The sequence below is a fragment of the Strigops habroptila genome (genome assembly GCF_004027225.2).
Source record: "Strigops habroptila isolate Jane chromosome 13 unlocalized genomic scaffold, bStrHab1.2.pri S16, whole genome shotgun sequence".
NCBI lineage: Eukaryota > Metazoa > Chordata > Aves > Psittaciformes > Psittacidae > Strigops > Strigops habroptila.
This window is the reverse complement of record NW_022651054.1, coordinates 126,992-154,260: the sequence shown is the minus strand read 5'-3', so window position 1 is coordinate 154,260 and position 27,269 is coordinate 126,992. Positions and strand designations below refer to the sequence as shown.

Here is a 27,269-nt window from a genome sequence, read left to right as displayed (position 1 = left end):
CTCCAAGGAAACGTGCATGGCTGAAGCAATGGGATGCACAAGGGAGTGAGAGATGGAGATCCCCTCTGCAGACCATGCACAGAGGACCCAGCAGCCCTCAAAATCCCTTTCAATGTTTTAGCAGCCACCCATCCGGCCTGGTCTTGAGACCAAAGCTGTGACTCTTGCGTGGTTGATGCAAGAGGGGCTTGATGCTCCCCTGCTCCAGAGCTCCAACTGTGCACCAGCCCAAGCACATGCTCCAGCCTGGCCTCCCACTGGTGCCCTCCTGTTGGGATGCCCCAGGGGTTGCCCAGGGTTTTGGCAAGAGAACACCAGAGCTACAGCTGCAGCCACATGCTGGGGTGTTGGCTGGTCACCTCCCTGCTGCCCACTGCTTGGACTGCGGAAACAACTGAGGACTGGTGAAAATGCCTCTGAATGCAGGACTTGACAAGCCTGAAAGTTTTGCTTGCAAAAAATAAGACTGAGCAGAGACTTGACTTGATTCCCAGGTACTATGAGCCCCATCCGTGCCTCATAACCTACCTCTCCCTCATCCCATGCCCTGGGAGGCATTTATCCGGGATGCTGTAGCAGGCAGACCTACAGAGGTCTCCATTTCAGACAACCTCTTTGGTGCCTTTTTTTTTTTGCAGCATCTACAGGGGTGATAACATGTCAGTTAACAATGAACCACTGGTTAACCAAGTTGAACCAAGTCAGGAAAACATAAGGATGTTCAACCATGGGAAGAAGCAGCTTCCCTGTCTCTTGGTGCTTTAGATGAAGACTGTGATGTCTACCTGGAAGACACACCGTAGCCAAACACGAGGCACTTGCCCAGCAGGTGACATGAGAAGTTTAGCTCACATGCTGCCACAGTCACGCTGGCTGCACCAAGCCCCCAGAGCAGCCTTGGCTTCCCTGAGACCATGACAAGTCCACACTCTCCCTGTGACCTGCCCCTCGCACATACCTTTCTTCTGACCTCATCCTGCACAGGCACCGTAAAGCCCCATCACACCCTGTTAGCGTTGGTCTCCTATGACAACACTGTCAACAGTGCCTGGGGCAGGGTTGGGGTCCCAGCCTGGGGCATGTAGCTATAGCAAAGGGCTGTTTACTTGTGTGTTTTGTGTGCAAGTGATACCCCTGGGACAGCTCTGTGTGTGCGTGACACAGGGGGTACCCATTTGGCATCTCCCCCAGCAACTATGTCAGCATTGAGGGGAACAGTGTGCGACCTACACCTGCCAGTCACCACGACAGGACCCACGCTGGGGACTGGCTGCAGGGAGCCTCCTCATTGGAGCTGCCACAGCCCCCAGTAAAGTCCCCAGGCCCTTCACTCTCCACACCGGTGCTGGATGTTGTCCCTGGTGCTCTCGTTCCTGCCCTTGTGGTGGGTTTCCTCGCCTCGGTATTACACTGTGCAGCAAACACACATGGCCCCCCCTGCAGGAAGCATTTTCTACCTTCCCCCTTTCTCATCAGGCCATACCCGGATCCGTGCCTTCCCAGCGCTGGCCAAATAGCACAGCTTTTCCACGACACTTTGCAAACTTCGGGGAATACTCCCAGCCCTTTCCCGTGGGCAGCTCATGAAGCACTTGGCTCTGCCCTAGCCAAATCAAAAAGGGCTTGGATCCTGTTCCCTGTCACAAGTGCCAGGGGTGGGGAGATCTTGCCTCACATCTATTCTTTCTAGGTACAAAACACACTTTCAAAAGTCGGAGCAATTTCTCTGGCAAGGGGTGGAAGCTGCTAGAGACAGTCAGCTGCCTCACTTATGATTCCCAGCAAGGCCACTTTTCCAGCCCTGCTCTCTGCATGTTTTGCAGACACGCACATTGAGGCTGCGTCGCCCAGACACCCAGCCAGACCTGACTGGGGGTCTGCATCCCACAAGCCACAGTGTGGCCCTAAGGCTGCTGGAACTGCTGCAAAGCTGCTGGAGCCTTCATCCACCCGCTCCCACGTTGCTCCTCTCAAGCACAGAGCTCGTGTTTAATGACTGTGTGTGGTTTCGCTCAAGCATTATGTCATTCAGCAGTGACGGCTGGGCAGATGGGCCAGCTCAGCTGCTCTGCCCTGATGATGCTCACCCCCTCTCCACACTCAGAGGTGCTCTGTGCCCCACAGCCCTCAGTCTTTTGCAAGGATGCAGGTGAACAGAAAATCAGCATCCACACAAAAAGCCCACTGAGGAGCTCAGTGCCCCCCTCCATCTCTTTGACATATCCCAGCGCCGGGTGCAGAGGGCAAAACGCTCTGTAATTTCCACCTCCCAGATTCCCTGCATCTGTACCCATCAGCACCTTCCCTAAAATAAAGTGGGAACTGAGATAAGCCAGACAGCCAGGCTCCAAAGGGACTGTCCTGAGCATGGATTTAGCTCACACTTCTTTAAGCGGGCGTCCAGGTTTGGGACTTCACACCTCTCGCAGGCGGAGAGGAACTGGGTGGATTTGCTGATAATCCGCTGCCAATTTCTGCAGCCACGGAAGGAGCATGGAGAATGGGGGGAGCTGCTCATGGGAAGGGGGTTCAGACAGGGCAGGTGCTTGCACGTTCTCTCATTCCCTGGGCAGTGGACCGTGCTCACAAGAGTCGAGTACTGGGATGAGCAGTGTCTCAGTGCCTGGCAGAGTGGAACCCCCCATGCCAGACCAGCAGCGCTTGAGCATGGCCAGTGTTGCCGTGAGAGGGGTATTTTGTTCTTGCTTCTCCTTTCCCTCCACCATCCCCTCCCCCCCGTTTAACTTGCTGCCTGTCCCAGCTGCTCACCAACACTTGTCCAGAGACACCCGGTGGGAACGGGGACGAGGTGGTCTGTGGGGACGCGTGGAGCCTAAGTTTGCACTAGCATCTGGTCCTGCGCTCAGAGCTGATGGGGGGTTGGAGCCCCAGTGGCCCAAATGAACCGAAGCTGGACAGAGTGGAACAGCCCAGCTCGGCTGCAGGAAACGCCCCGGGCTCTGGAGGTGGCCGGGGGACGCGGTGGCCATCACTAGCCACGGGTGGGCTGGGCACTGCGTGTCCCCAGGACACCCCAGGGCCCGGGCCGGGACACGGACACACGCTCCAGGGTCCCAGCCGCAGATTTTCCTGCGAACCGGCCGGTTCTGGCACCTCGACGGCCGCACGCCCCGCGCCCGCCACCTAACGGCCGCCGCCGGTAGTGCCCCGCCGCTCCAGGCACCGGCACCGGGACCGCTCCTTCGCCCGCGCCCCAGGAGTGGAGCAGCTCCCCCTTGGCACCCGCCTGCACCCTGGACACCCCTATTCCCTCACCCCCTTCCGCCCAGTGACACCCAGGATGAGACCCCCCCACACAAACCCGGAGCACTAACCCCCCGGTGCCACCGGGGAGGCGGTGGCCCATCGGGGTGGGCTCAGCGCTCCATTCCCGCTCCCCGCCTCCCACAGGCTGCCTTGGCAGCTCCCCCCCTTCCAGCTTTTTTGGCAGAGGCGCGCTCAGATTGGAGAAGGAGAGGAATTAAACGAGGGGAAAAAAAAAAAAGGAAAAAGTTAAAAAAAAACCCCAGCCAGTCCAATCGGCTGGAGAGGCTGGTGTGTGTTTGCCCTTTCCTCATGACGTAGTGTCCTGTGCCTCTCTCCCCACTTCTCCCTCTCCTTTTCCCCTCCCTCCTTACACACACCCCCCCCCCCCTTCCCCTCGCATCCTTGGAAGCAACAATTAAGCAGCTCTGGGATAAAACACACAGCTTGCGGGAGCACGGGGGCATTGCTTCAAGAGATGGCAAGGCAGGCAGCTGCACCCCTCCTTCCCGGAGTTCTCCTCCTCTTCTCTATCCTCCCGGCTTCTCAGCAAGGAGGTAAGGAAAGAAAAGGCTACTTCCCCTTTCCCCAGCTCCTGCTTTACCCTGGCTCTGCAGGGACCCTCCTCGGCTGCTGCCTCCCACAGCCCCCCGGGCAGCCCCCGCCTGCCCTGGCTGCATGTTCCCGAGCAGGGACAAGCACACCCCTGCCCTGCCCTGGGCACCTCCCCGAAGGACTTTCTGCCTCCCAACCCGCCCGGGTGGGGCGGAATGTCCCCAGGGATGGTAACAGGGCAGCCCGGGCGGGAATGGCACCACTGTGCACAGCACTTGTTGGGAGAAGGCTGCGAGGTGGTGTGTCCTAGTGAGAGGCCCGGGGACGCGAGAGGCTCGGGGATACAAGAAGCTTAGAGACCAATGAGGCTCAGGGACCCTCAGGCAGGGCACAGAGCAGGGCAGCCGATGGGGCTTACAAGTGCGAGGGGCCCGGGGGAGCTGACACCCGTCACCCACCCGATGCGATGTCAATGTGAGCTGGAGAGGCAGGGGGGGTCAGTGTGTTGCATCCCGCAGCCGATGCGTGCGAGGTGCTGCGCAGTGTGTGGCTGTGGCACAGCCGGCCGGGCTCGTGCAGCTGCAGAGCGCTCAGCCTGCCTGAACCCGGGATCTGGGTGCCTGGGGTGTCCCCTTGCATTGTGTGACCAGCGTTGGCTCCATCCACCCGTGCATGGCACAGGTCATGGCTTGCTGGCTGGTGCCGTGGCTGGGCAGGGGCTGTGCGACACCCCAGCACATGCACACGCACGTGCAACAAACACGCTGCCGGTGCAGAAAGGCAAAAGCCCACGCAGGCTGCACGTCCCACCGCGCTGCAGGACGCAGCCGGAGCTGCCAGCGCAGCAGGTGCTGGCTGGCTGGACGGACACTTGTGTCTCGTGGGCAGGCCATGACGCGCACAGTGAGCAACTCCGAGCACTGAGTTCCAGCCCGCTGCAATGGCCAGACTGGGCAAAGGGCTGCGACGTGGGGACAGCCTGGTTAGGGATAGGACAGCCCCCTCTGGAGACCCCTCCTTTGTCGTGCTGTGGAGACCGTGTGACGGGCAGAGCCACTATCAGCGATGGGGTCAGCGTCAAAGCTGTCGCATGAGGCTTCTCGACCAGAGAGGACTGAGGACCAGAGGAGGGGAGAGGGCAGGACCTGGTGGGCAGGGGAGGGCAGTGCCAGGGCTGCGTATAGCACCAGGCAGCTGCAGGCTGGGCCACCCCTTGTCCCAGGAAGAGCCCTCGGGGGTCTGCAGGCAGCAGCTCCATCTGCCAGAGCCCTGCAGCTACCTCCTCTGCCCTTCTTTGGTGGTGGACTCTGGCCACGGGCTGGTTTGCCTCTGACTGTGCAGGGAGCGTGAGCCCAGACAGGTGCTCAGCCAGGCAGCGCCTGTAAAGCTGAGCCACTGCCGGTGCCTGATCCTGGGTAACTGCAGCTCAGGGTCAAGGTGCTGATGGGATGCAGCTCAGTCCTGGGCACTCTCCAAAACCAGCAGTGATACTCCATGCCAGCTTGCTGAACCACAGTGTCTTTGCACCCCAGGTCTCAGGCAGTGGCCAGCTGGGATGGTCTCTGGATGACATTGGTCCCCTGGTGAGATCCTGCAGCAGTTTCTGAGCAGTTTGTGACTGTTGACCCTGGCTCAATCTCCAGAGGTGTCTGCCAATTTGGGAAGTAACTTATAGAGGAGGTGGCCCTGGTGCAGTGCTGATGGGGTCAGCGAAGGACACTTTCCCATGGAGGACTGAGCAGTGTCTCTGCAGCCTGGTGTGCTGTGTGGCACTGGGCAGGCTCAGCCATACCCTTTGCCCTGCCAGCCCTTGGGGACTGTGCTGGGACAGAGGCAAAGCCAGTGGCATGGTATGGGGGGGCTACCAACCAGCAGCATCCTCCAGCACCCACTGCCAGTGTGGCACCAAACCAGCCTGGCAGGAGAGGAACCCTTGAGAGATCCCAGGATCAAGGGGAAAAGGGGGAGCCCCCTCCACACACAAAGCAGTACTGAGGGGCTGAGCCCCAGGCTTGCAGCAGATGGTGGTACTTGGGAAACTCCCAGCAGCAGGTCAGAATCATCCCCTGCTGCTCTGCACCCCTGAGAGCAGAGTTGTACTGTGCACTGTGGGGAGGTGTATGGCTGGATCCCATGGGGAACCTGCTGTATGTTTCCCTAAAGTTGCCAAGTGCAGCATGTCCCAGAATTTGGAGTGGGATATCTGTCCCTCAGTGCTTCCATCCATCCACCCACCCATCCACTCACCCATCCACTCACTCATCCATCCATTCATCCATCCATCCATCCATCCATCCATCCATCCATCCATCCATCCATCCATCCATCCATTCATCCATCCCTTAGTGCTTCCCATGGTGGAGCACAGGGACAAAAGGGACCCGCAGGGGACTCCCAGCCCTGCAGTTCTCTGGGACCACAGGGGGAAGTTTGGGTAGGTGCAGGGTACTGGCATCCCAGCCTGGGTACCATGGAGACACCCGAGGACACCCAAAGTCCCCAGGGTGCCCCGGGGCCAGTTGTGGGTGGCATTTCCCCTTCCCAGCCAGGCATCTCCTGGAGGCACCATCCTGCTGGGGCTGCTCCCTCTGCAAACAACGTGCAAGGTGCAGCTTGTCTGCCAGCTCTCTGAGATGAAAGCTGGAGCCTCGGGGGGCTGGAAAGGAGCTAGGCTGTTGGCAGCAGCCCCCTTGCTCCCCCCACGCTGCTACCAGGGGGCTGGGGCCAGGACGTAGTGCAGCTTCAACGTTGCGTGGACACTGCATGTTTCCAAAACTCATTCTCTCAAGAAAAAGCAAGCAGTGGTGTGAGGGAAGAGGGGAAATGCCATGGAAATTCTATGAAATATCAGTGGCGGTTATGTGCTGAGCCTGCCTCAGGAGTCCACAGGCATGAGGAGGGTGGCAAGGTACAAGGTTTGGCTGCGCAGTGAGGGTGTGAGCTCATGTCCTGTGGTGGATGCTCCAGCCTGGTCTTGGTCATGAAAGCTGTAGAATAGAGAAAACATCTGTACTTCTGGCTTGTAAAGAAAGCTGCAAGCAGTGGTGCAGGTAGAAATGGTGCAGATGATACTAACAGTGGTCAATCTGAAATAGCACAGGTAATGGAACAGTAATTCTCCTGCCCCTGGCTTGAGAAGATGTCCATGGAATGGGTGCTGGGGTGCTGGGGCTAGCCCAGTGCTCTGCAGCCTTACAACCAGCCTCAGCTCAGGGGACAAGCTGCAAGACAGGAGAAACCCCCCTTCCTGGAGTCCCAGCAGGCTGGGACCAGGGGCAGAGGCAGCACAGAGCTCCTTCGGTACTGGGGGGCTGGTGACTCAGTTTGCTCTTCCCAATGTGCCAGGGGAATGCAGGATGGAGAGACGAAAGAGGGGCATGCTATGCCAGGGAGCATACCCCAGGCTGGGCTATGGGCACCGCCTTCCCACTGGGATGAGCCCAGCTCTGCCAGCACCAAGGCAGTTCAGAAAAGAGCTTCAAGAGAAGTGCAGAGGGGGCTGCGTTTGGCAACAGAGTGGTCAGAGAGAGCAGCCAGGGGGGAGCAGCCTCCTGCAATGCTCCTGAGTGAAAGTCTTGGCTCCCCAGAGTCTCATGGCATCCCCATCCCTGCCATTCCACTGCCCCCAGCCATCCAAGCTCCTGCCAGGACTTGCTGACATCCTCCACCTCCTGATCTGGGCTTGGAGGTGGTTGATAAACTGGCACATCCCCTGTAATCCTCCAGAAGGTGCAGACCTGCTGTGAGGCACTGGGATGAACACAGTGCCTTGGCCACAGGATGGTGCCTGGGGGAAGCAGGATCCCACTTTCAGGGTCCACAGGAGGGTGACAATGCTGAAGGGCTCAGTACAGCAGCATGGCTGTGAGCAGGGGTCTTCAGGCACCCCAGGAAGGCTGTGAGCCATCCTACCTTGTCCCAGCTTCCCCAGGGGTAGGAGAGCTCAGGCCAGGTCCCCGGGTGCCTGGCATCACCCAGCACCAGGGACCTTGCCTTGGCCATGGGCTCTGAGGCTGGGCATCACCCTGGGGGCTGAGCACCTCAGGGAACCCCCTGCTTGGTGGTAGACAGTCACTGGCCCCAGGCATGGGGGTCCCCAGATGAATCTTGGCTGGATCCCGCTGTTTCTCGCTCCCAGCAGGGCGGGCGGGGGAGGCCAGGTGATGTGTGGATGCTCGGAGTTTGTTTGGAAACAGGCAAGAAGTTGGGATTTGTTTCTCCAAGCTGGGGGGGGGGGGGGACAGAGGGGAATGTGCCAGAAAACGAGCCGCTCTGTAAACCCCTGGCCAGCAGCCAGGTTGGGCTGTGCCATGCCAGAGGGGTGAGCGGCTGGAGCGATGGCCCAGTACATGTCCCCATCCCCACCATTCCAAGGGACATCAGCTGCTCCAGGGCCAGATTTGTCCCCCAGCCCCAGCAGGGCCCTGGAGGTGGTTTTGGGGGGCACAGGGCTGTGTGACAGGACCTGGCACAGGTCCTCTGTGTGCGTTCCAATGGGTTGGTAGGTGCGTGTTCTGCCGGTGTGTGTTTCCTGACATCTCCTGTGTATGCAGGGCCTGGCATCCCTCTTGCATGCGTGTGTGTCCTGACACACATGTGGGTGCACCCCAGTGCCTGGTTTCTCTGTGTGGCTGGGCTGAGGGGTCTGTCCTCCCTGCCCTGGGTGGTGGGGGACACATGAGCAGGGTCCAGGGGACACCCTCAACCCTGCTGTGTCACAGCAGGCAGCTGTTGGGGTGAAGCAGGGGGCTATGGGCACAGCGAGGGGGACCCCCAGAGTCTGCACCACATCTGAGATGGAGATGTGCAGCACAATGTACCCCTCACCACGGCTGCCAGCTCTGTCTGACACCTGTCTGTGCTGTCCCTGGGCACTCTGCAGCTTGTGGTGCATGCACCCAGCTCCTGGGTGTGCTTGGGAAGCCACTGCAGCCTTGGAGCAGGACAGCAGGTCCTCAGGTCCCAGCCATGCCACTGCAGGTTCCACAGTGCCGCCCACCCTGAACTCCATCCCCTCTGCCCAGAGCTGGGTGCAGCTTTGCCGCAGGGATGCTGGCCACGACAGCCCTGCTCTTGCCTCTGGCAACCCCCAGATCCTCCTGCCAGCCTCACTGCAAATCCCACTGCAAATCCCACTGCAAACCCCACGGCAGCTGCCCCAGTGCCAAAACCATGCTCCAGCCAAAAGTGGAGCATCCCCCTGCACTGCAACCTCCCTGTGCCACCAACCCACCTGCAGGCCCCTGCCATGGCCCTGAAGGAACAGGGCAACCACCCAGGGGCTGGCTGCCTGGTGGTCTGCAGGACACAGCCCTTTGCCAGGGTCCAAACCAGATAGACAGAACTGCGGTGTTGCCTGAGCATGAGCTCCACATGCCCTGGAAAGCGATGGGATCGGGGTGGTTAAACGCTCAGCTGAGCTTTGCAGAGATGGGCACAGGAGTGCAGGTGGTTTCAGTGGATCTTGGCACTGTCCCCTTCAGTCCAACACCTCAGTCCTGCACCTGACCTGGCTCTTCCACTGGCAGCAAGGCAGGGCAAGGCAAGGCAGGCAGCATGGGCATGGGGCAGCCACAGACAGGCTTGGCTGGGAACAGCGTGGGCTGCAGGGATGAACAGGGACAGCACCACCCCACCATGACATGGCTGGACCAGTACCCCAGAACCATGTGGAGCTGGAGATGATGGAGGCAGCACTGGCTGTGGTACAGGACAGCAGAGCTGGACACCAACCACAACCGCTTCGTGCCAGCCCCGTGTCCTTCCTTCCCGCGCAGGACCAAGTCCTGCTGCCACCTCCACCAAGATGCCCTCCTCGGCTCCTGGCTGGGGTACCTCCAAGCCCTGTCACCACTGTCACAGCGGGGAAACTGAGGTGTACAAGGAGAGGCAGGGGCCTGTCCTGGGGCTCTGCTTTCCACCTCATATGCACGGAGCGTCTCCCCATCCCAGGAGGTGCTCCCCCCCCACCCCACCGGACAGACTCTGGGGGGATTTTAATGAGGGTCTCTTCTCTTGCAGGGGTCCCTGGTGCTATCCCAGGAGGGGCCATCCCAGGAGGAGGCTTTTTCCCAGGTAAGGGGGTCCAGGCAGTGGAGGCTGGGGGGCATCACCCTGCTTGCAGGGATGGGGCAGGTGCCTGGGTGCCTGTAAGCCAGCACAGAGGGCTGGGGACCTGCCAGCTGGGATCAGGGGACATGGGGACACCCTATCTGGCTGCTCAGCCCTGGGTGGCTGCATCAGTGCCAGCCTCACAGTGTAGGGGCAGGGCAGGACAGGGTAGCAGTGTCCACTGTCCAGGACTGGCACTTACACCCTGCCCAGCCCTGGCCACAGGAGTTGCTCAGAAGTCACAGCCTGTCCCCAGTGTTTCCTCCAAAAGCCTGGGGACATCCCAGGGGGGATGCCCCATCCCCTGGCACCCTCATGACCCTCTCTTTCTCCCCATGGACACCCTGGGTAGCCTGGCATGTGTGGGTGGGTGAAAGGTGGGTGATCACCGGGATGGGTGCTAAGACTGTGTTTGTTTCTGCTTGCAGGTGCTGGGGTTGGAGGTTTGGGAGCAGGTGAGTGCTGGGATCCCTTTGTCCAAGGTGTGCTGGGATGGGGACCCCCAGCAAAGCTGCTTGTGAGGGGAAGGCCATCCCCGTCCTGCACCATATCCCCCCTTTCGGGGATGCTCGAAGGAAGGATGGCTCTGATCCCTCTCCAATCGCTCTCCCCTAGGACTCGGAGCTGGCGCAAAACCTCTCAAACCAGGTAAGAAGCCTTTCCCAGGTGCTCTCGCCATCGCCAGCCGTGCCAGGGGACAGGATATTTCCTGACCCCTGTTGCCCTCATGTTTATTTCACATAGCCAAGGGACACCCTGACCCTGGGCAGCCCCATGGCCAAGACAAGCAGTACTTTCTGCCCTGCCCTGACACACTGGCCCCCACCAAGCCCCAATAGCTGCAAGGGAGCCTTCCTCCTCATACCCTGCTTCGGCACACTACCCTGTCCCCTCCAGCCTCCCCAGACCACCCCTTCGGGGTGCTTGCTGCTTGCAAACCTCCGCCAAAGCTCCTCGGGAAGATGCGAAGCCAGGTAACACTCGCCCAGCCCTGCCAGCCCAGTGCCAGTGGGAAGCTGGCAGCACTGCTGTTTGTGGCCAAGCAGCTTTTGCTGAGGCTCCTGCAGCCCATGCTGGGGTTTGACTGGCCTAGAAATAACGGAGTGAGAGGGGGCATCACCAGGAGGGTGATGAGAGGAGGCAGGAGGATGCACAGCCTGAAGGCACAGAGCCTGAAGCATGGTGAGGAAGTGCTGGGGCAGCAGGCACTGAACGTGAAGGGGGCAAAGCTGGTGCCAATGGAGATGCCCAGTGCTCATTGAGGCCCAGGGAGAGATCACAATATCATAGAATCCCAGACTATTTTGGGTTGGAAGGGACCAAAGCTCATCCAGCTCCAACCCCCTGCCATGGGCAGGGACACCTTCCACTAGAGCAGGTTGCTCCAAGCCCCTGTGTCCAACCTGCCCTTGAACACTGCCAGGGATGGGGCAGCCACAGCTTCTCTGGGCACCCTGTGCCAGCACCTCACCCCCCAAAGCTCTTTTAGACAGACGAGGGTGTCCCGTGCCTGCCCGGGCAGGGGTGCACAGGGGCACGCCGAGCTCCCAGCTCCCGCGCCGGCCCGTCTGCGCGGTGGGAGCGCCAGCTCAAGGCGGGGGCCGCAACCTCTGTTTGCTCAGATTTCAGCTCATGGAAAGAAAAACAAGGCCCTTTATTTCAGCGTAATTAAAACCAAACGTGGGGCGGCCGTGAAGCCCCAGCCCCAGCCGCGTGGTGTCCGCACCCAGAGCCAAAGGCACTGGAATTTGCGCCTAGAGGGAACGAGGGCTTGATTAGCCCCAGATGTTGGAAGGCAGCGCTGGCCGCAGACCGGAGATGGAGGGACTCGTTCCTCAGCCATAAATATTTCAGCTCCATCCCCTCGTGGCCCTGTGGGGGGGGGGGTGGGTGAGCAGAAAGGGACAGGATGGGGGACCCAGATGCTGACAGCACCTGTCCTTGTGCCTGTCCCCAGGGCACGCGCTCATCCCGTGGGGATGGTGCAATGGGATGTTTCTGCTTCTCTGGCCCTGGCCGTCCCCCCCAGCTCACCCCACTTCTCTTCCCAGGGGTCGGAGGCCTTGGGGGACTTGGGCCACTCGGCCTGCAACCAGGTGAGCACTGACCACTGGCCACCCTGCTCCGGACTGTCCTGGGTGATGTCCCCAGATACCCACCCTGGGGATAGCATGGGGCTTTGTCCACATCCGCTGCATTCCGTAGGCTCCCTGGTGGGTCTCATCTGGGCTGGGTGCTCTGCCCAGACCTGAGGGACTGGCAGCTACCAACAAGCATCCCTATGGTCCCCCAGCATCATGGCATTTATCCACGGTAGGATGACCCCAAGCAGCAATAGCTGAGGAGGGACCTGCAGCAGGGGACCCTGGTGTGTGCAGCAGCTGGTGACACTGCAGGGTGCCCTGGGTGGTTGGCAGAGCTGGTGATGGGTGGGATGTAGCTGGGATCATGTGTTTGTGGGGGATGCAGGGAGAAGCTGGTTCAAGACAGGGTAGTGCCTGCTAACCACTGCCTTGCCCAGCCTCATGCCAGCCCCTGGAACCACCACACAGCCCCCCATGGCTCACCACCCCCTGTGCCCTCTGTGGCCAGCATGGAGTGCAGGACCAGGACACCTTTCTGCTTTCTGGGGATGCTCATGCTGGTTATTCTCCCTGCAGGTGCTGCAGGCCTCTTCCCTGGAGGTGCTTTCCCTGGAGGAGTCTTCCCTGGTGCTGCCGCGCTCAAGGCAGCTGCAAAAGCTGGTGAGTGCTGGGGGTGCCCAATAATGCCAGGCAAGGCAACACTGGGGCTCCTGGTATCCCCTGGGATCCTGGGTGGGAAAAGCTTTCCCTGTGGAGCTGGGGGGACTCAAGTGGGAGGTGCTGGTCTTGTGGGGATCCCTGACAGTTCAGAGGCACCCTGTATGTCTTGGTGTGCTGGGAAAGGCGTATTGGCCAAACCCAAGCCCCAAGGAGTGGAGACCACCAAGCCACCAGGTCCCTGTGCCCAGCTCTGGAGGACTCATCCCTGGTACTGCCTCAGGGTGTCCCCTTTGTCTCCCAAGAGCTGTCTTGAGCTTGTCCCTTCCTTTGGCACCACTCCGGCCACTCCTAGCCCAGCAGTGGCATCTCACACTGGTTCATTCCTTTCACAATGTCCCCAGGTGCTGGCATTGGTGGCGTGGCTGGAGTTGGTGGTCTTGGTGGCCTCGGGGTCTCTACAGGTAAGGAAACACCCCTCATCCCAAGCATAGCTGAGCCTGGGGCAGACCTGTACCTATGCCTACCAGGGTGGGCAGGAGCCAGTGAAGGGCTCAGGGGATGTCTGCTGCCTGCAGGTGCAGTGGTACCTGGCGGGGTGCAGCCCGGGGTTGGCGCGGTAGGGAAACCCCCCAAAGTACCAGGTAGGTGCATGGCCCCAGAGCTGGGCACCGGCGGGGAAATAGCTCTTGCCGGGTGCTCATTCCTGCCTTTCTCTTGCTTGGCAGGCGCTGGGATTCCTGGAGCTTTCCCAGGCGGTGTGCTCCCTGGCGCAGGTGAGCTGGGGATCCCCAAACTACCAGCAGCACCCCAACCTCCACGGGGGTCCCCCACCCAATGCCAGCATTCCAGTTTGAGTCGACAGCCTTGTGGCTAGCTGGCCATTGCAGCACATCCCCTGCCTGCCTGGCAGAAGGCTTCCTGCAGCCCCTTGCTGCCTGCCTGCTGAACTCCCTGCCTGCCGCATCACTGCTGCCTGTACTTTCCAAACCCTTTTGCTGCGGCCATAGTGACATTTCCACCATGCCAAAGGTGGGGGGACCCAGCGTCTCCGGGGGTCTCGTGCCAAGCTCCATGGGAGCAGGCGGCACCGGGAGAGGAGCTGGCGCAGGCCATGCCAGGACTGGCTTGCCCAGCCAAAGACTGCGTGGGAAGGAGGGGGTGGTAGGGGGAGGAGGAGGAGAAATTCCTCGCTGCAAAGTAATTTGAGGGAGGAAAACTTGTGAAAACAAGATGTTTCGACATTGTCAGAATAAGTGTGTTGCTGGTCAGGAATGTCTTTTCCATGTCTGAAAATGTGTGAGTTATAATGAAACACATTTGTGAAAGGGGAAAAAAAAAACCCAACCAAAAAAAAACCCAAAAAACCCCAAAGCCCAAAACCCAACCCAAGTGACTGCAAGGCCAAAGTGCTGCCTGTTGCCCCTGGAGGGCTGGGGCTTCCCACTCCCCAAAGAGTCCCAGCTTGCACGAAGGCACTGCACATCACTGGGCAGTGAGCAATGCCCAGGCTTGGCTATACCATGCCATGGACTGGTGCTTTGCTGTCACAAGTGGGACCTACTCACAGGTGCCATGTACCCTGCAGGCACCTTGAGCTCCTGTCCAGGCAGCATGGCCCCACAAAGCAAAGGCAACACCAGGGCTGGAGCAAATCATTCCCTGGCAGCTCTGCCCTGGGGCTGGCACGGGGGGGTCCCAGCAAGCCCTTAGTGTGTGAGGGTGCCCTGTCCCAGGGTACAAGGGTTGGTGCTGAGCCAGAGATGGGTGACAAGGGTTTGGGAGCTGGGTGCAGGGGTCTTGGGTACCAGCAATGCCCTCTGGTCTCTGCCACAGGCATCCGCTTCCCTGGCATCGGGGTGCTGCCTGGAGTACCCACTGGTGCTGGAGTCAAGCCAAAAGGTCCAGGTAGGTCCCCTCAGTCCCCTGGGAGCCATGGGGTGGAGGGTGGGTCCAGGGCTGGCTCCAGCTCTGCCTTCATCCCCATCCTGACGGGGCTGGCTCCAGCCCATCCTTTGGGTCACAGCCCCACAGGGCTCATGGGCAAGCGAAGCCAACCTTTGGCTGAGCCCATGCAACCCCTGCAGAGTAGTTTGGACCCCAAGGACCAGCCCAGATGCTCACATGGGTGCATTTGTGTTTCTGCCTAGGAGTAGGAGCCTTTGCAGGAATCCCTGGTGAGTGTCCCATCTCTCTCGCCTATCCTTCTCTTCCTTCCCAAGCCTATTCATCACAGCCATGGCCTCTCCACACCAGAAGATGCCTCAGGGCTTCCTGAGCCACCCGCTCTCCTCTCCTGGGGTGCTCCGGGGCACTCCCATCTTGCAGCGATTGGTGCGGGCTCCAGGTGAGAGTCTGCTGTTGGCTTTGCAGGACTAGGAGGTTTTGGAGGTCAGCAGCCCGGTGTCCCCCTGGGGTATCCCATCAAAGCTCCTAAGCTCCCAGGTAAGCTGCCACAGCCAAATGGGCTAGGGGTGATGGACCCCCAGCAGTGCCAGAAGGACCCGTCGTTCCCCAGGGCTGAGCCCGGTGCCCCCGGGTCCCCTGGACCTGGTGCTGGTGGTGGCCCTGGGACAGCAGGATAGAGCAAGGGGCAGGTGAGCCCAGCAGCAGCTCCTACCTGTGAGCAGCTGCTTGGATCCTGCTGCTGGTCTTGCTGCAGCCCATGAGGATGATGCTGTGCCTCTCTCTGGCTGTTATAAGGTAGGAAAGAGCATGTTCTGGGGACATGCTTTGGGCTAGACCACCCCAGGCTGTCCTTGGCATGAGGCACAGCCCTTGCAGGAACTGTCTGCTTTCTGCGGCTCCTGGGGTTGCACCAGGCATCGCTGAGCATTCACGTGGGCCGAATATCCTGGCTCAAGGAGCTCTAGCCAAGGCCACCAGCAGCAGGCAGGTGGTGGGGATGGAGCTCCAGGCAGGTCTCACCCCCCACTGCCCACCCAGACGAGGCTCAGCTCCAGCCCAGGGAAACCTGTGGGTGCTCAGCACCCCATCCCCATGCGGGGCTGCTCCAGGAACCTTCAACTCCCAGCCGTGTGCTGGGTGCCAGCTCTGCTTGTCCCCAGCCAGCCATGCCCATGCAAGGACAGTGGAGGACAGGCAGTGCCAGGCAGCCAGCACCAGGTGCTGTGCCCTCCAAGGGCCATGCTGCCAGCTTACTGGTCCCAAGATCATCGCAAAGGAGGGGATGCTTTTGGGACCAGTAAGCTGGCAGCATGGCCCCTGGAAGGCACAGCACCCGGTGCTGGCTGAGACCAATAAGCATAAGATCTGGGCAGCCAGATCTGGCAGGCACCTGCATCCCTGGGGTGCTGGGTAGATCCATGGGCATTTTCCCACTGGCCGAAACAAGTTGCTGCAGGCAGAAAAGCCTTGGTGGGGGGAGCCCATCCCTGGAGAGAGAGTCCCATCCCAGCTCGGGCGCCGGCCCCGGCAGCTCTGCCGACTTCCCCCTGCCAGGGCCCATCACTGCAAATGGCAGCAGAAATACTTGGCCTGCTCCGGCTTCCTCCTGCAGAGGCAGAGTTACGCTCCTTGGGGCAACTCAGCCTCGCTGCCATCGGATACCGCCTGGCCTCTGGCCGCAGCCCAGCCCCAGACTGCCTTTCATGGGGTGCCTGGTGTGGCGAGCAAACCACCGGCGCATGGCACGGCCATGCCTGGCTCCATCCTGCCGCAGCCCTGCCAGTGGCACGCAGCCCGGCCTGACACAGCTGTAGGCTGACCCGCTTTATGGGGAGCCTTCGTGAAGTAAACCAGGGGAGGTCACTCATCCCCCTGGCCAGGGAGCCCCATCAGTGCATCACACATCTCACGGGGACCAACAGGACAGTGGTGGTGTCCCCAGCTGTGGTTTCAGCTGCTGGGTGCTACCTGGTGCCCTGGTCCTTCCCAGGACACTGGTGGATGCCAGTTCATCAGCTCTGAGGGCTCAGGACTGGCTCAGGACTGGCAGCATGGGGACACTGGGCTGGCTGTCTCCCTTCGACGGTGCAGACAGATGCAGGGGCTGCCACACATCCCCATGTCCCCTGTGCTGTGTCCCAGCTGAGTTGAGATGGCATGAGGGGACAATGGGGAAAATAACATTTCCAGCGGAAAGTCTCCTTTTTGGATTATTTGCTACAAATGCTCTAGCCAGCTCCTGCTCTGTGCTGTCCCCACTCAACAGCCAGCCCCAGGGCCAGCCTGCTCACTGGGGGCTCAGCCTGAAGCTGTGGCTAAAATCAGGGTCCCACCTCATGCCATAGGGATGGGGACTGCTCCCCACTACTCGGCCATGCTGGGATGGCATTGATAAGTGTGAAGTCCTTTCCATGCCAGCCAGAGTGCCCATCAACCCTGATCCCCGCCAGCAGTACTGGTGGCATCCTCATGCTGGTGCAGGATGGGTGCAGACAGCCCTGGGGTGGGGGCTGCACTCACATTTGGCTGGGGGTGGTGGGGAGCTGAACTTGGACCCGGCAAAATCCTTGGAGACCCAAGGGCTTAGGCTCTTGATCCTTGGAGTCACCTCCACATGTGTCACCCAGTGCTGGACCCTTCCGCAGCTTTGGGGTGAGTGTGGGACTTATGAGGATGGGGTAAGGGAGGTCACCAACGTGCGGGACACCCAGCACAACTCGCAGCTACTGCAGCCTGGAATGCATCTGCCCCTGTCCTGGCATGGGACATGATGGGACACCTTGGCAGGATGGAGGGAAATCTGGTCCCCGCATGCTTGCTGGCGGGATGGACAGTGTCCCGCACTCAAGGAGGCACTTTGCCATGAGTAATCCTGTCCTGGCTGCAGACAGATGCATCCCTCCTATCCCATAAACCCCTCAGCGGGAGGACTTTATGTGTAAGACACCCTCCACCCTATGTGCTGCTCGAGGTGTCCGCAACGGGGATGTGGCAGCCTATCACCCCTCCTCAGGCCACTGCCAGCTGTGATGGGAGCTCGGTGCTGCCCATCCCAAGCACACATTCCCCACTGAGTCATGGGCATCCCTGTGCCATCCTGAGCAGTGGGACCATGCTCTTTCACAAGGAGACATTTCCCTGGCCGCAGTGTTCCTGCTCGCAATCCCTCCCTGTCCCTCCACACTGACCTCCTAAAGAGGTCATGTTTCAGAGGAGGCTCCCAAGCCCTGATTCCAATTAAACCCTTTCATTTGGAGCTGGCCATGGTGCAGGCAGCTGCGTACAGCTCTTGCTTCAGGGCTCTTGGGGGACCCCTGCCAAAGTGGAGTCATGGGAGGCTCCTGCAAAACCAGCTTTGGGTGCCACAGCCTCTGCCCCTGACAGCGAGTGGCTCTTTTTAGAGATGCTGCTTCCAAGGTGATGGAGAAAAGCATCTCCCGGCGTGGCTTCATCGTGGAAGGTTGTATCCTGGAGGATTTACTATCCCGATGGAAGGCACCCCAAGGGCTGGTGCTGCACAGCTGGCTGGCAGAGAGGGGCTACACCGCGGGGCAGAGGGGTCACGGACACCGGCAGACAACTGCTAACCTGCCACCTTCTCTCCTCTCCAGGTGGCTATGGATTGCCCTACAGTACTGGTAAGCTGCCCTATGGTGAGTGCTTGTAGCCCTCGCTCTGCAGTCATGGTTCTTTGAAGCCCCACTGGCTGCCACCGTGGCCTTGTGTCCACCAACCCTTTGGGCGGTGTGAGGGGCATCCTGCTCCCAGGGTGAGGTGGTCCCTCAGGGGGCCTGTGCCTTGCCCTGCTGTGATGCCTGTGGACCCAGCTGAGAGCAGCCCAGCTCTCCTGGCATCCCACGGCACAGGGCTAGGAGCCCTTCATCCAGCAGCACACCATGGCATTGGCAACAGTCGGCTCACTCTGCCAGGACACATCCTGACACAGCCAGCTCCAGACAGGGATGTTTGAACTGGCATCTCAGCTGCAGTGGAGCAGGCTCCAGCACATTCCCCCCATCCCTGGGCACCAAAGGCAGGGAGATCCTTTGGGCTGAGGGAGCTGTTTCATCACCCTCCTTTCTAGGGCCAGTGCCTGACTCAGCTTTGCCTTTCTGTTTATGATTGAAGGCTTCGGGCCCGGTGGGATAGGAGCTGGCATCGGGGCAGGAGGAAAGGCAGGGTACCCCACTGGGACAGGTACACCCCCTTTCCAGGCAGCCCTAGGGTGGGGGGCTGGCATGGGCATGGTGGGGGGACTGGGCACTCCAGTCACTTTGCTAGTCCTTAGATAGGGCGTTGGGCTCTGCCAGCGGCAGTGTCACCCCAGGCACAGCCTGGAGGGATCCATCACCTCCCAAAAGAGAGCAGGGTGGGTGCTAACAGGAGGAGCTTGTCCCCAGGGTCCCTGTGGGGTGGGGGAGCTGAGGTGGGAATGGTCTTGGGACTTTAGTGGCTGCCCATGTCCTTCCCCAGGAGTCGGAGCACAGGCAGCAGCAGCAAAAGCAGCAGCAAAATACGGTGAGTCGCCCTCTGTGGGCACAACCATCACCCATCTCCCCAGTGGGGCTCCCTCCCTCCCAGGCCTGGGGGATGCTGGTCGTGTCCCTGCATCACCAAGCTGACAGTCCCCTTCTCCCCTGCGGCAGGAGCTGGTGTCCTTCCCGGGGCTGGCGTCATCCCAGGAGTCGGCGGAGTGGTACCCGGTGCTGGTGTTGTCCCAGGAGCTGGAGGTGAGGCAATGCGGGTTCTGGGCTCCCTGGGTCACCTCCACCCATCCCACACCCCTGACTCTCTCCCACTACTCTGGCAGTTGCGGGTCCGGCAGCAGCAGCGGCAGCGGCGAAGGCAGCAGCGAAGGCAGCGGCGAAGGCAGGAGCTTTTGGTGAGTTCCCCCCTGTCAGGGACATCCTGCTGCTGCCTGTGGGGCCATGCACTGGCGCCAGGGCTGCATGGATTTACTGCCAGCCCCACCAGCCCCTGCCCCATCTCCTGGGGTGCTCTCCCAGGCCCAGACCCCTGCCGTGTCTCCAGTGGCTGTTTGTTGGAGCTCAGAGCGAGGCAAAGCCACTGTGCTGCACCAGAATCTTTTGCTGGTGGAAGGCAGGAAGGTGTGAAACCCCTCCCAAGGCTGCAGAGGGGCTTGACCCCTTTGGGGGCAGGCTCCAGCAGCCTGTTGGGAGAGCTGGGCTTGGGCGTCGAAAAGCCTGGATTACAAAACACAGCTTTTCTGGCTGCCCGACACGGTGCAGTGTGTCCTCATCAGTCATGGTTTCTCTGTAAGAGATGTGGTTTTGCTGTGCCAGGCTCTGACACGGTGTCAGGACAGGCAGTGTCTGTAATGAGCCTGTCTGTAATGAGCTTCACCATTTATGAGCGGAGGGACACACCTGATGATGCAGAGCTCATGTCCACTGCTCCCATCATTGGCTGCTTTGTGGGGGAAACTGAGTAGCAAACAACCCCGCTCATTCCAATGCATCCAGAAGAAGCATGTCAGCCCTGAGAGCAGCTGGGATTTATAACTACAGCCACAGGGGACCTTGGAGGTCTCCAAGCTCCTGGGTGGCCTTGTGGGCTCCAGATGCCTGGGCTGGGTGTAGGGAACTGGGAATCCCAATCCTGGGCACATCCCAAATCCCCTGAGGAGCTGGTTTGGGATGTGTGGAGACCCCATGTCAAAGCCAGGTGCCACGGAGCCTCCTGTGACACCGGGAGACACCACATCGACACCAGTGGCAAGAGGTGTTTTGGGGTGCGTCTGACAGCTCTGTTTCCCTCCAGGTCCAGGGGTTGGTGGTGTCCCTGGCCTTGTGCCTGGCATTGCTGGTGTCCCCGGCTTGGTGCCCGGTGTCGGAGCTGTCCCCGGGGTGGCAGGTGACTGTCCCCAGGAACCCTGTACCCATCACCTGGCTCTGCGGGTTGTGGGGGCTGGTGGCTGAGGGTCCTTCTCTCTCTTATTCCCAGGAGTTGGGGCGCCGGCAGCAGCAGCAGCAGCAGCAAAGGCAGCTAAGTACGGTACGTGCTGCATGGTGCAGGGAGCTCCCAGCAGCTCCCTGGGGACCCTGCTGACCCTCTCCACTCTGGCTCTCTGGGTCAGGTTGGTGCCTGCAGGCTCAGCCTCGCTGCCCGGGTGGGCAGACATCCCAAGGTCACTGCCTTCCAAAAACCTGGTGGGATCTAGCAAGTGCATCCAACCTGGCTAGCAAAACCCAGGTGCCCAGCAGGCATAACCTCTCCCAAGGGAGCTGCAGTGAGCAGGAGCCCAGAAGGGATGAGGGATGTGGCCAAGCAGCAGGGAAGCTGTGAGCCCAGGAACAGAAAGGAAGCAGAAGAGGCCCCAAGGCTCCAAATAGGGCTGGGGGATCCATATGCTGCTCCAAAAGGCAGTGCCAGAAGTTACATGGCTGGGTCCCAGGACCTTCTCCTGCATCATCACTGCAGAGCCCTGTGAGTCTCCTTGGAGCAGCCATGCTCAATGGCAGCTTTCATAGAATCATAGGATGGTTTGTGTTGGAAGGAACCTTAAAGATCATCTAGTTCCATTGCTAGCCATTTCTTCCATTTCTCTTCTGCATCATGTAGAAAAAAATACTGCCACGTGCCCAGGGAAAGATGGGATTTAGGGAGAAACTTGGCAGTGACAAGATAATGGGAGTGAGATTACCCAGAGCTTTGCACTGGGTTCCAGGCACGGGCCGAGCAGGGGCCCACGAGCACCAGCCCGTCTGTCAGCCGTTCCAGAAGTGATGCATTGCCTGCCTCTGTGGCAGTAACAAGTGCCACTGGCTCAGAACTGCCACTGCCCTGGGAGGCTTCCCAGTCTGGCCAGCGTGCAGGGCACCCAGCCCTTCCTAGCAGCCACTGGAGACCACCAGCCACATCTTCTCTGTGGCTTGTTTGGCTGCAAGGCTTGATGTCCCCATGACGTGGACTATCTGGATCCCCCATGATGATAGAGCATCACAGTCCCCTGTGCTGGTGACTTCCCAGCCACTCTTTTACAACAGTAGATTTACCATCCTCGCTGGGGCCTCTTGGGACACATGGGACCAGTCCCTCCCTTACACCGCTGTGGATGTGGTGGTGGAGTGCTCTTCCCACCACAGCATGACAATGAGAGTAGATCTATGACAAGGTCCCACCTTTCAACTGTTGCTGCAATGAGATCTAACTCCCTCCTGCCATTGCCTGCAGGAGCTGGCGTCGGCGTTCCCAGCATTGGTGGTGTTCCTGGCATTCCTGGCATTCCTGGCGTTCCTGGTGTCCCTGGTGTTCCTGGCGTCCCTGGCGTGCCCGGCGTGCCCGGTGTGGCTGGGCTTCCTGGTGTGGTGCCTGGTGTCGGAGGTGAGCAGATGGACTGGCACTAGCTAATGGGGTGGTGCTGGCCTCGCTGGTCCCATGACTCTCTTCCTTCTCTCCATGCAGTGGGTGGCCCAGAAGCTGCTGCGGCCGCAGCGAAGGCTGCAGCGAAAGCCGCGGCGTTCGGTGAGTGACCATCATCCTCCCCCATGGACAGAGGAGGAACAAGGGGTGCTCACAATGAGCAGGGTGGGGGCCACCTCTGGCACTGTGAGTGGCAGGAGGTCAGTGCCTACAGAGCCTGCTCAGCCACATCCTGAACCTCTCTCTGCAGGAGCAGGGCGCGTGCCCGGTGTCGGCGTGCCTGGTGTCGGCGTGCCCGGTGTCGGCGTGCCCGGTCTGGTGCCTGGTGGGGTCGGAGTCATACCAGGTGAGATGGTGTCTAAGGGATGCTTGGCATGTCCCTGGAGGTGCTGGCTGAGGGGTGCCAGTGTGGCCACCACAGCCCATCGCTGCTTCTCACACTTCCCCTCTCCCCCAGGAGTTGGAGGTCCAGCAGCTGCCGCTGCTGCCAAAGCAGCCGCCAAAGCAGCCAAGTTTGGTAAGATGCGATCTCTCCACGCTTATCCCACATGTCCTGTCTCCTGGCACTTCCTCACCCCAGGTTACTGTCTTTGTTGGGGCTGAGGCCCAGCACTGAACAGGATCCCTGTGGGTCGGGATGAGGGATGAGCTCTCCTCAGGGCTGTATGTGGGATGAGGTCCTGGCTGTGTCAGGGCGTGCTCTCCAGAGAGCTGGTCTGCATGAAGGTTCCTAGGTTCACCATCCTTACACCACATACATTAGTCCATCCACCCTCCCTTCTACTCACCCATCCACCCAGCCAGACACCTCAGTATCCTTCTGTCCACTCATCTGTCCACCCACCTGCCCAGCCCAGCCTGCCATGGCTTTTCAGCCAGCTCCTTCCACCACCTCTTCCTGAGCTGAAGACCCATTCCTTCTCTCTCTCCTTGCAGGAGCAGGTGGTCTGGCTCCTGGTGTGGGTGGCCTTGCTCCCGGTGTAGGTGGCCTGGCTCCCGGTGTAGGCGGCCTGGCTCCCGGTGTAGGCGGCCTGGCACCTGGAGTTGGTGGCCTGGCCCCTGGTGTTGGAGCTGTCCCAGGTGAGGAGGAGGATGGCAGGTGATGCTGGCAGCCTGGCTGCTAGGTCCGGGGAGGAGAGGCACAAGGAGGACCTCGGTGGTTTCTGTCAACTCATGGCCACTCCTTGGAGGGATGGGCTCTGCCCAGCATTGCTGGAGAGGATGCCCCCCAGGACACTGACCCCCTCTTGATGTCTCTGCTCAGGGGTCGGAGTTCCAGCTGCAGCAGCCAAAGCAGCAGCGAAGGCAGCCAAATTCGGTAAGTTGGCCAGAGGAGCCCACCACCGGCAGCTCTCCCCACCTGGTGGGCAGCCAGACTCTCCCCGAGCCCTGCCATGGCACAGCCTGGGCCTGGTGGAGCCGGGAGGCTTCTGGGTGGGCACCACATCCTGAGCAGATCATGGGAGCATGGGGATCACATGGGAACCTCCCTGTGCCACCTCACCCCCTCTCTCCGCAGGTGCCGGGGTTGGAGGGGTGCCCGGCATTGCTGGGGTGCCAGGAGTGACACCTGGTGTTGGCGGTGTGCCCGGGCTCGTGCCAGGTGTGGGGGTACCCGGTACCGGCATCCTCCCCGGGGCAGGTATGTGCTTCCTCACACCCCTGTGGGGACCTGCCTGGGGACAGGGGTGGCCAGGGATGCTGAAAGCCACCAAGTCACATTGCAGGGTGGCTGGGGGGGATGCAGGTGGAATGGGGGACAGTGGCATGTGGGAGGGGTGCAGGGGTGACCGTCCTAACTGCAGTGTCCTCATTTGCTTTGCAGGCATCCCCCAAGTAGGGGTGCAGCCTGGTGCTAAACCTCCCAAATTCGGTAGGTATCTCTGCCACCCTGCCCCAAGGTCCATCTCAGATGGTCACTGGGCACCCTCCTCGTGTGGCCATTCAGGGCTCTGGCCTCACTTTGTGCCCCCTGGTGCCACAGCGGAGGGTGGCCCAGGCATGGGAGGTGGCATGCTGTCACCCATGGGTGCGAAGTGCCACCTGTGTCCCCTCCTTTGGACTCACTAGGGACATTTTTCCCCTCCTCTGCATTGCTTGCAGTGATGCATTACACAGGCATGACCCCCTCCAGGTCTTCTTGATCTGGGTGCTGTGACATGGGTGTCGGGGATACCTAGGTTGGGTGTTAGGGCCACCTCAGCGGGTTTAGCACTGTCTGGGGTGCCCCCAGTTGTGGGTGCCGGGCTGTGAGGGGACAGGAGTTAATGGTGTCTTTCTGGCAGGTGTTCCCGGGGCTGGAGTCCCAGGGGTCGGCGGTGTCCCAGGTAGGTGCTAGCAGGAGCTGAACACAGGCAGTAAGGATGTGCAGGCCTTATCCAGAGGGATAAGGGTGGAGGGATGCTCTGCTAGGGCATGGGGGGCTGTGTGAGGAAGGACAGGCACACATCAGGCTGGGCCTGTCCCTGCGGCACTCACCCGGGGTCCCCATCATAGGTGGCCTTGTAGTTGGCCTTGGAGCTGGTGGCCTCAGAGTTGGTGGGCTTGGTGCTGGTGAGTGATGCTGGCCCCTGGCATCAAGGCCCTCCAGGGCTGAGGCACAGGGAGAGGAGCAGCAGCGGCATGCTGGCAGAGTGCTGGAAAGCAAAAGGGTTGTATGGGATGCAGGGGTTGCAGGGTCACTTTAGTCCCCTCCGGGTCAACACAATTGGGTCCACACATAATCACTGTGCCCTGAGCCCCATCTTGTGTCTGCTGCCTGCCCTGCTCCAAGGCATCAGAAAGGAATGCCAAGCAGGTACCAAGGGCCATAGCACCAGTGTTGCCATTCCATGGGAACAGGGGCTGGTACTGCACCATGTCCCCAATATGTGGAGATGTGGGTCGCTGCCTGGGGAGCCTCTGGGCTCAGAGCAGGGTCTGGCTGCACCATAGCAGCAGGGAGCCCCAGTGAGGGCTGCACTGATGCCCTTCTCTGACACAGGGCTCTTGTATCCAGGAGCTGCTGGCAAACCTCCCAAGCTAGGTAAGGAACAGGAGCTGCTCTGGCCAGGGGGTTTGAAAGTGTGACCCTCATCCCTGTCCCCATCCCCGTCCCCACGTTCCCCGCGCTCACCAGGGCTCTCATCCCACAGGTTTTGGTGCTGGGGCGCTGCAGCCAGGTGAGTGTCAATGTTTGGGGCTGGGGTGGAAGCATGTCACCTGCCATGTCACACTTGTCCCCACTTGCTGTCCTAACCTGCTGCCATCCCTTCCTGGGCACAACGCTGCCTGGGAGAGCACCCCAAACCCAGACAGGTGCCATGGTGGGGACAGGGGCTTTTGCAGCTGCTTCTGTCCCTCCAAGTGACCCCAGCCAGGGTGTCCCAGCCAGGCAAGGTTGGGGTGGCACTGCTGTCACAGGCTGTCACTGGCTATTGCTTTTTCCCCAGGGGTTGGAGTTCCCGGCTTCGGTGTGTCACCGATATTTCCAGGTACCATCCCCAGCTCTGCACCTCAGCACCTCCCAGGGCACATCTCGGTGCTGGCTCACGGGGACACGCACAGCCCATGGAGCAGGGGGACATGGCCATGGCCTGGGGAGGGACGCAGGGTGCTGGGCTGAGCTGGAGGCGCTTGGCTGGCGGGTGTGGGGCAGAGCAATAGGGGTGCCCAGTGGGTGCTGAGGGCTTCACTCTCCTTTCAGGTGGGGTTGCTGGTCAGCTGGGATTTGGTGGTGAGTGTCCATCCCCCATATTGGGTATTTTTATAGACCACCCAGGTGGGGGTGTATATATTATATATCCCCTGCACTCAGCGGCCCAGCGAGGTGGGGGTCCCGCTCACCCCACTCTGCTCCCCCCTGCAGGGAAGCCCCCCAAGACCTACGGAGGAGCCCTCGGTGCCCTGGGCTTTAGAGGTGAGCGCTGCTGCTGGTGAACCCCACCACGATGGGGCCGGTTCCTGCACCCCCGACCTTCCCCCAGCCCCGCCCCCTCCAGGGGTGAAGGGTGCAGAGGAAGTCTCACCCTGTGCACATCCCCCCCCCCAGGCGGCGTGGGCTGCGCACAAGGGAAGTACTGCGGGAGGAAGCGGAAGTAACCGCCCGTCGTCACCGGTGACCTCATGAACTTTGGTGCTACTGCATGGTCCAGAATGTAAATCCCGAGCAAAGCTGAGACACTCTCCCCCCTCAAAACCCCGGACCCAACGTTCCCAGGAGGGCCCCCGTGCCTCCGGCAGCGCCTGTCCCCCCCCACCCCCTCCATCCCGGCGGGGAGCGCGGAATAAACTGCGGCGAGCAGCCGTCTCCCTTGGTGCTATTGCTCCCTGCGGGATTTGGGGGGAGTCTTAGGGTGTCACCACCCCACTAGCCTCAAACCTGACCCCGGAGAGGGGAGGGCAGGATGGGGGGCACCTCACACTGGGGGAGGGAGGGAAGTGGGTACCAGCAGCGGGGGGCTGCTCGGGGAGAGATGTCCCTGACAGTCCTGGGTTCCCGCCGGTCCCTGCGCTCCGGGGGGACCGCGGGCAGGAGGGGCTCGGTCCCTTCATGTTACTCACTTTGCTATAACCGGGTGGGACGCCCTATGCAGACGGACTCACTTCCGACAGACTAATAAAGGACAAGTTTTTAAATGACTCTGGCTCCGTCCCGTGTACTAGTTCCCCTTCCCGTGGTGGTGGCAGTGATGGGTGCCACTGCCCCATCTCTGTGCCCGTGACTCTGCCTAAGCCTGGGGACGAGCTGGGTCCGTGGCCGGGTGTGCCGTGTGCCCCATTGCGTGTTCAGGGCCCTGGGACACAGCGGGTAGGCGAGGGGAGAGCCTGGGGACCCAGGGGTGTGCCCGTGTCTGCACGGTGACAGCCTGGGGATGGGGGGACATCCATGCCCTGTCCCACAGTGACATCCCCAGGGATGTTGAAGACATCCATGCTCTGCTCCGTGGTGACAGCTGGGAGGATGCAGGGAGATGTGCATGCCCCGTCCCATGCTGACAGCCTGAGAACCAAGGGGGATATCCATGCCCCGCCCTTGGTGACAGCCCAGGGGACGAGGGATATATCCCTTGTGCTATGCCATGGTGACAGCCCTTGAGATAAGTGGGACACCCGTGCCCTCCCCATGGTGACATCCCCAGGGAGGATGGGGACGTCCTCGCCCTGCCCCACAGTGGCAGCGGGGGTCCCAGGCCTGTGCCCTGCGGCACGGCGACAGCCGGGCGAGGATAGCGACACCCTGCGGTGCCCGCCGTGACGGCGGGGAGAGGACAGAACCCCCCAGCAGCGCGCGCTGCTCGCCGACCCGCCGCTCTGGGCTCGCCCCTT

The 27,269-nt window shown here is 60.7% G+C and overlaps 1 protein-coding gene across 8 annotated transcripts; it reads left to right on the top strand.

Moving 5' to 3' along the window:
- Positions 1-3,654: 3,654 nt before the first annotated feature.
- Positions 3,655-26,582, top strand: ELN (elastin). Of its 8 annotated transcripts, none has more exons than XM_030474766.1 (34): positions 3,655-3,821; positions 9,841-9,894; positions 10,359-10,385; positions 10,546-10,578; positions 11,982-12,026; positions 12,591-12,674; positions 13,076-13,135; positions 13,250-13,315; positions 13,400-13,447; positions 14,508-14,579; positions 14,822-14,848; positions 15,045-15,116; positions 18,191-18,217; positions 18,708-18,776; positions 19,053-19,097; positions 19,226-19,309; positions 19,390-19,461; positions 20,361-20,453; positions 20,544-20,594; positions 21,774-21,923; positions 22,005-22,064; positions 22,213-22,308; positions 22,420-22,479; positions 22,899-23,042; positions 23,227-23,280; positions 23,482-23,604; positions 23,788-23,835; positions 24,248-24,289; positions 24,961-24,987; positions 25,097-25,123; positions 25,394-25,435; positions 25,648-25,677; positions 25,810-25,860; positions 25,993-26,582. In XM_030474766.1, exons 1-34 carry the CDS (start codon positions 3,743-3,745, stop codon positions 26,040-26,042), a joined length of 2,112 nt encoding a protein of 703 aa, XP_030330626.1. In that variant the 5' UTR covers positions 3,655-3,742; the 3' UTR covers positions 26,043-26,582. The 8 variants fall into 8 exon arrangements, with proteins under 8 accessions (XP_030330626.1, XP_030330625.1, XP_030330630.1 ...); XM_030474765.1 differs by having other exon boundaries at positions 24,946-24,987; XM_030474770.1 differs by lacking the exon at positions 15,045-15,116 and having other exon boundaries at positions 24,946-24,987.
- Positions 26,583-27,269: the final 687 nt, after the last annotated feature.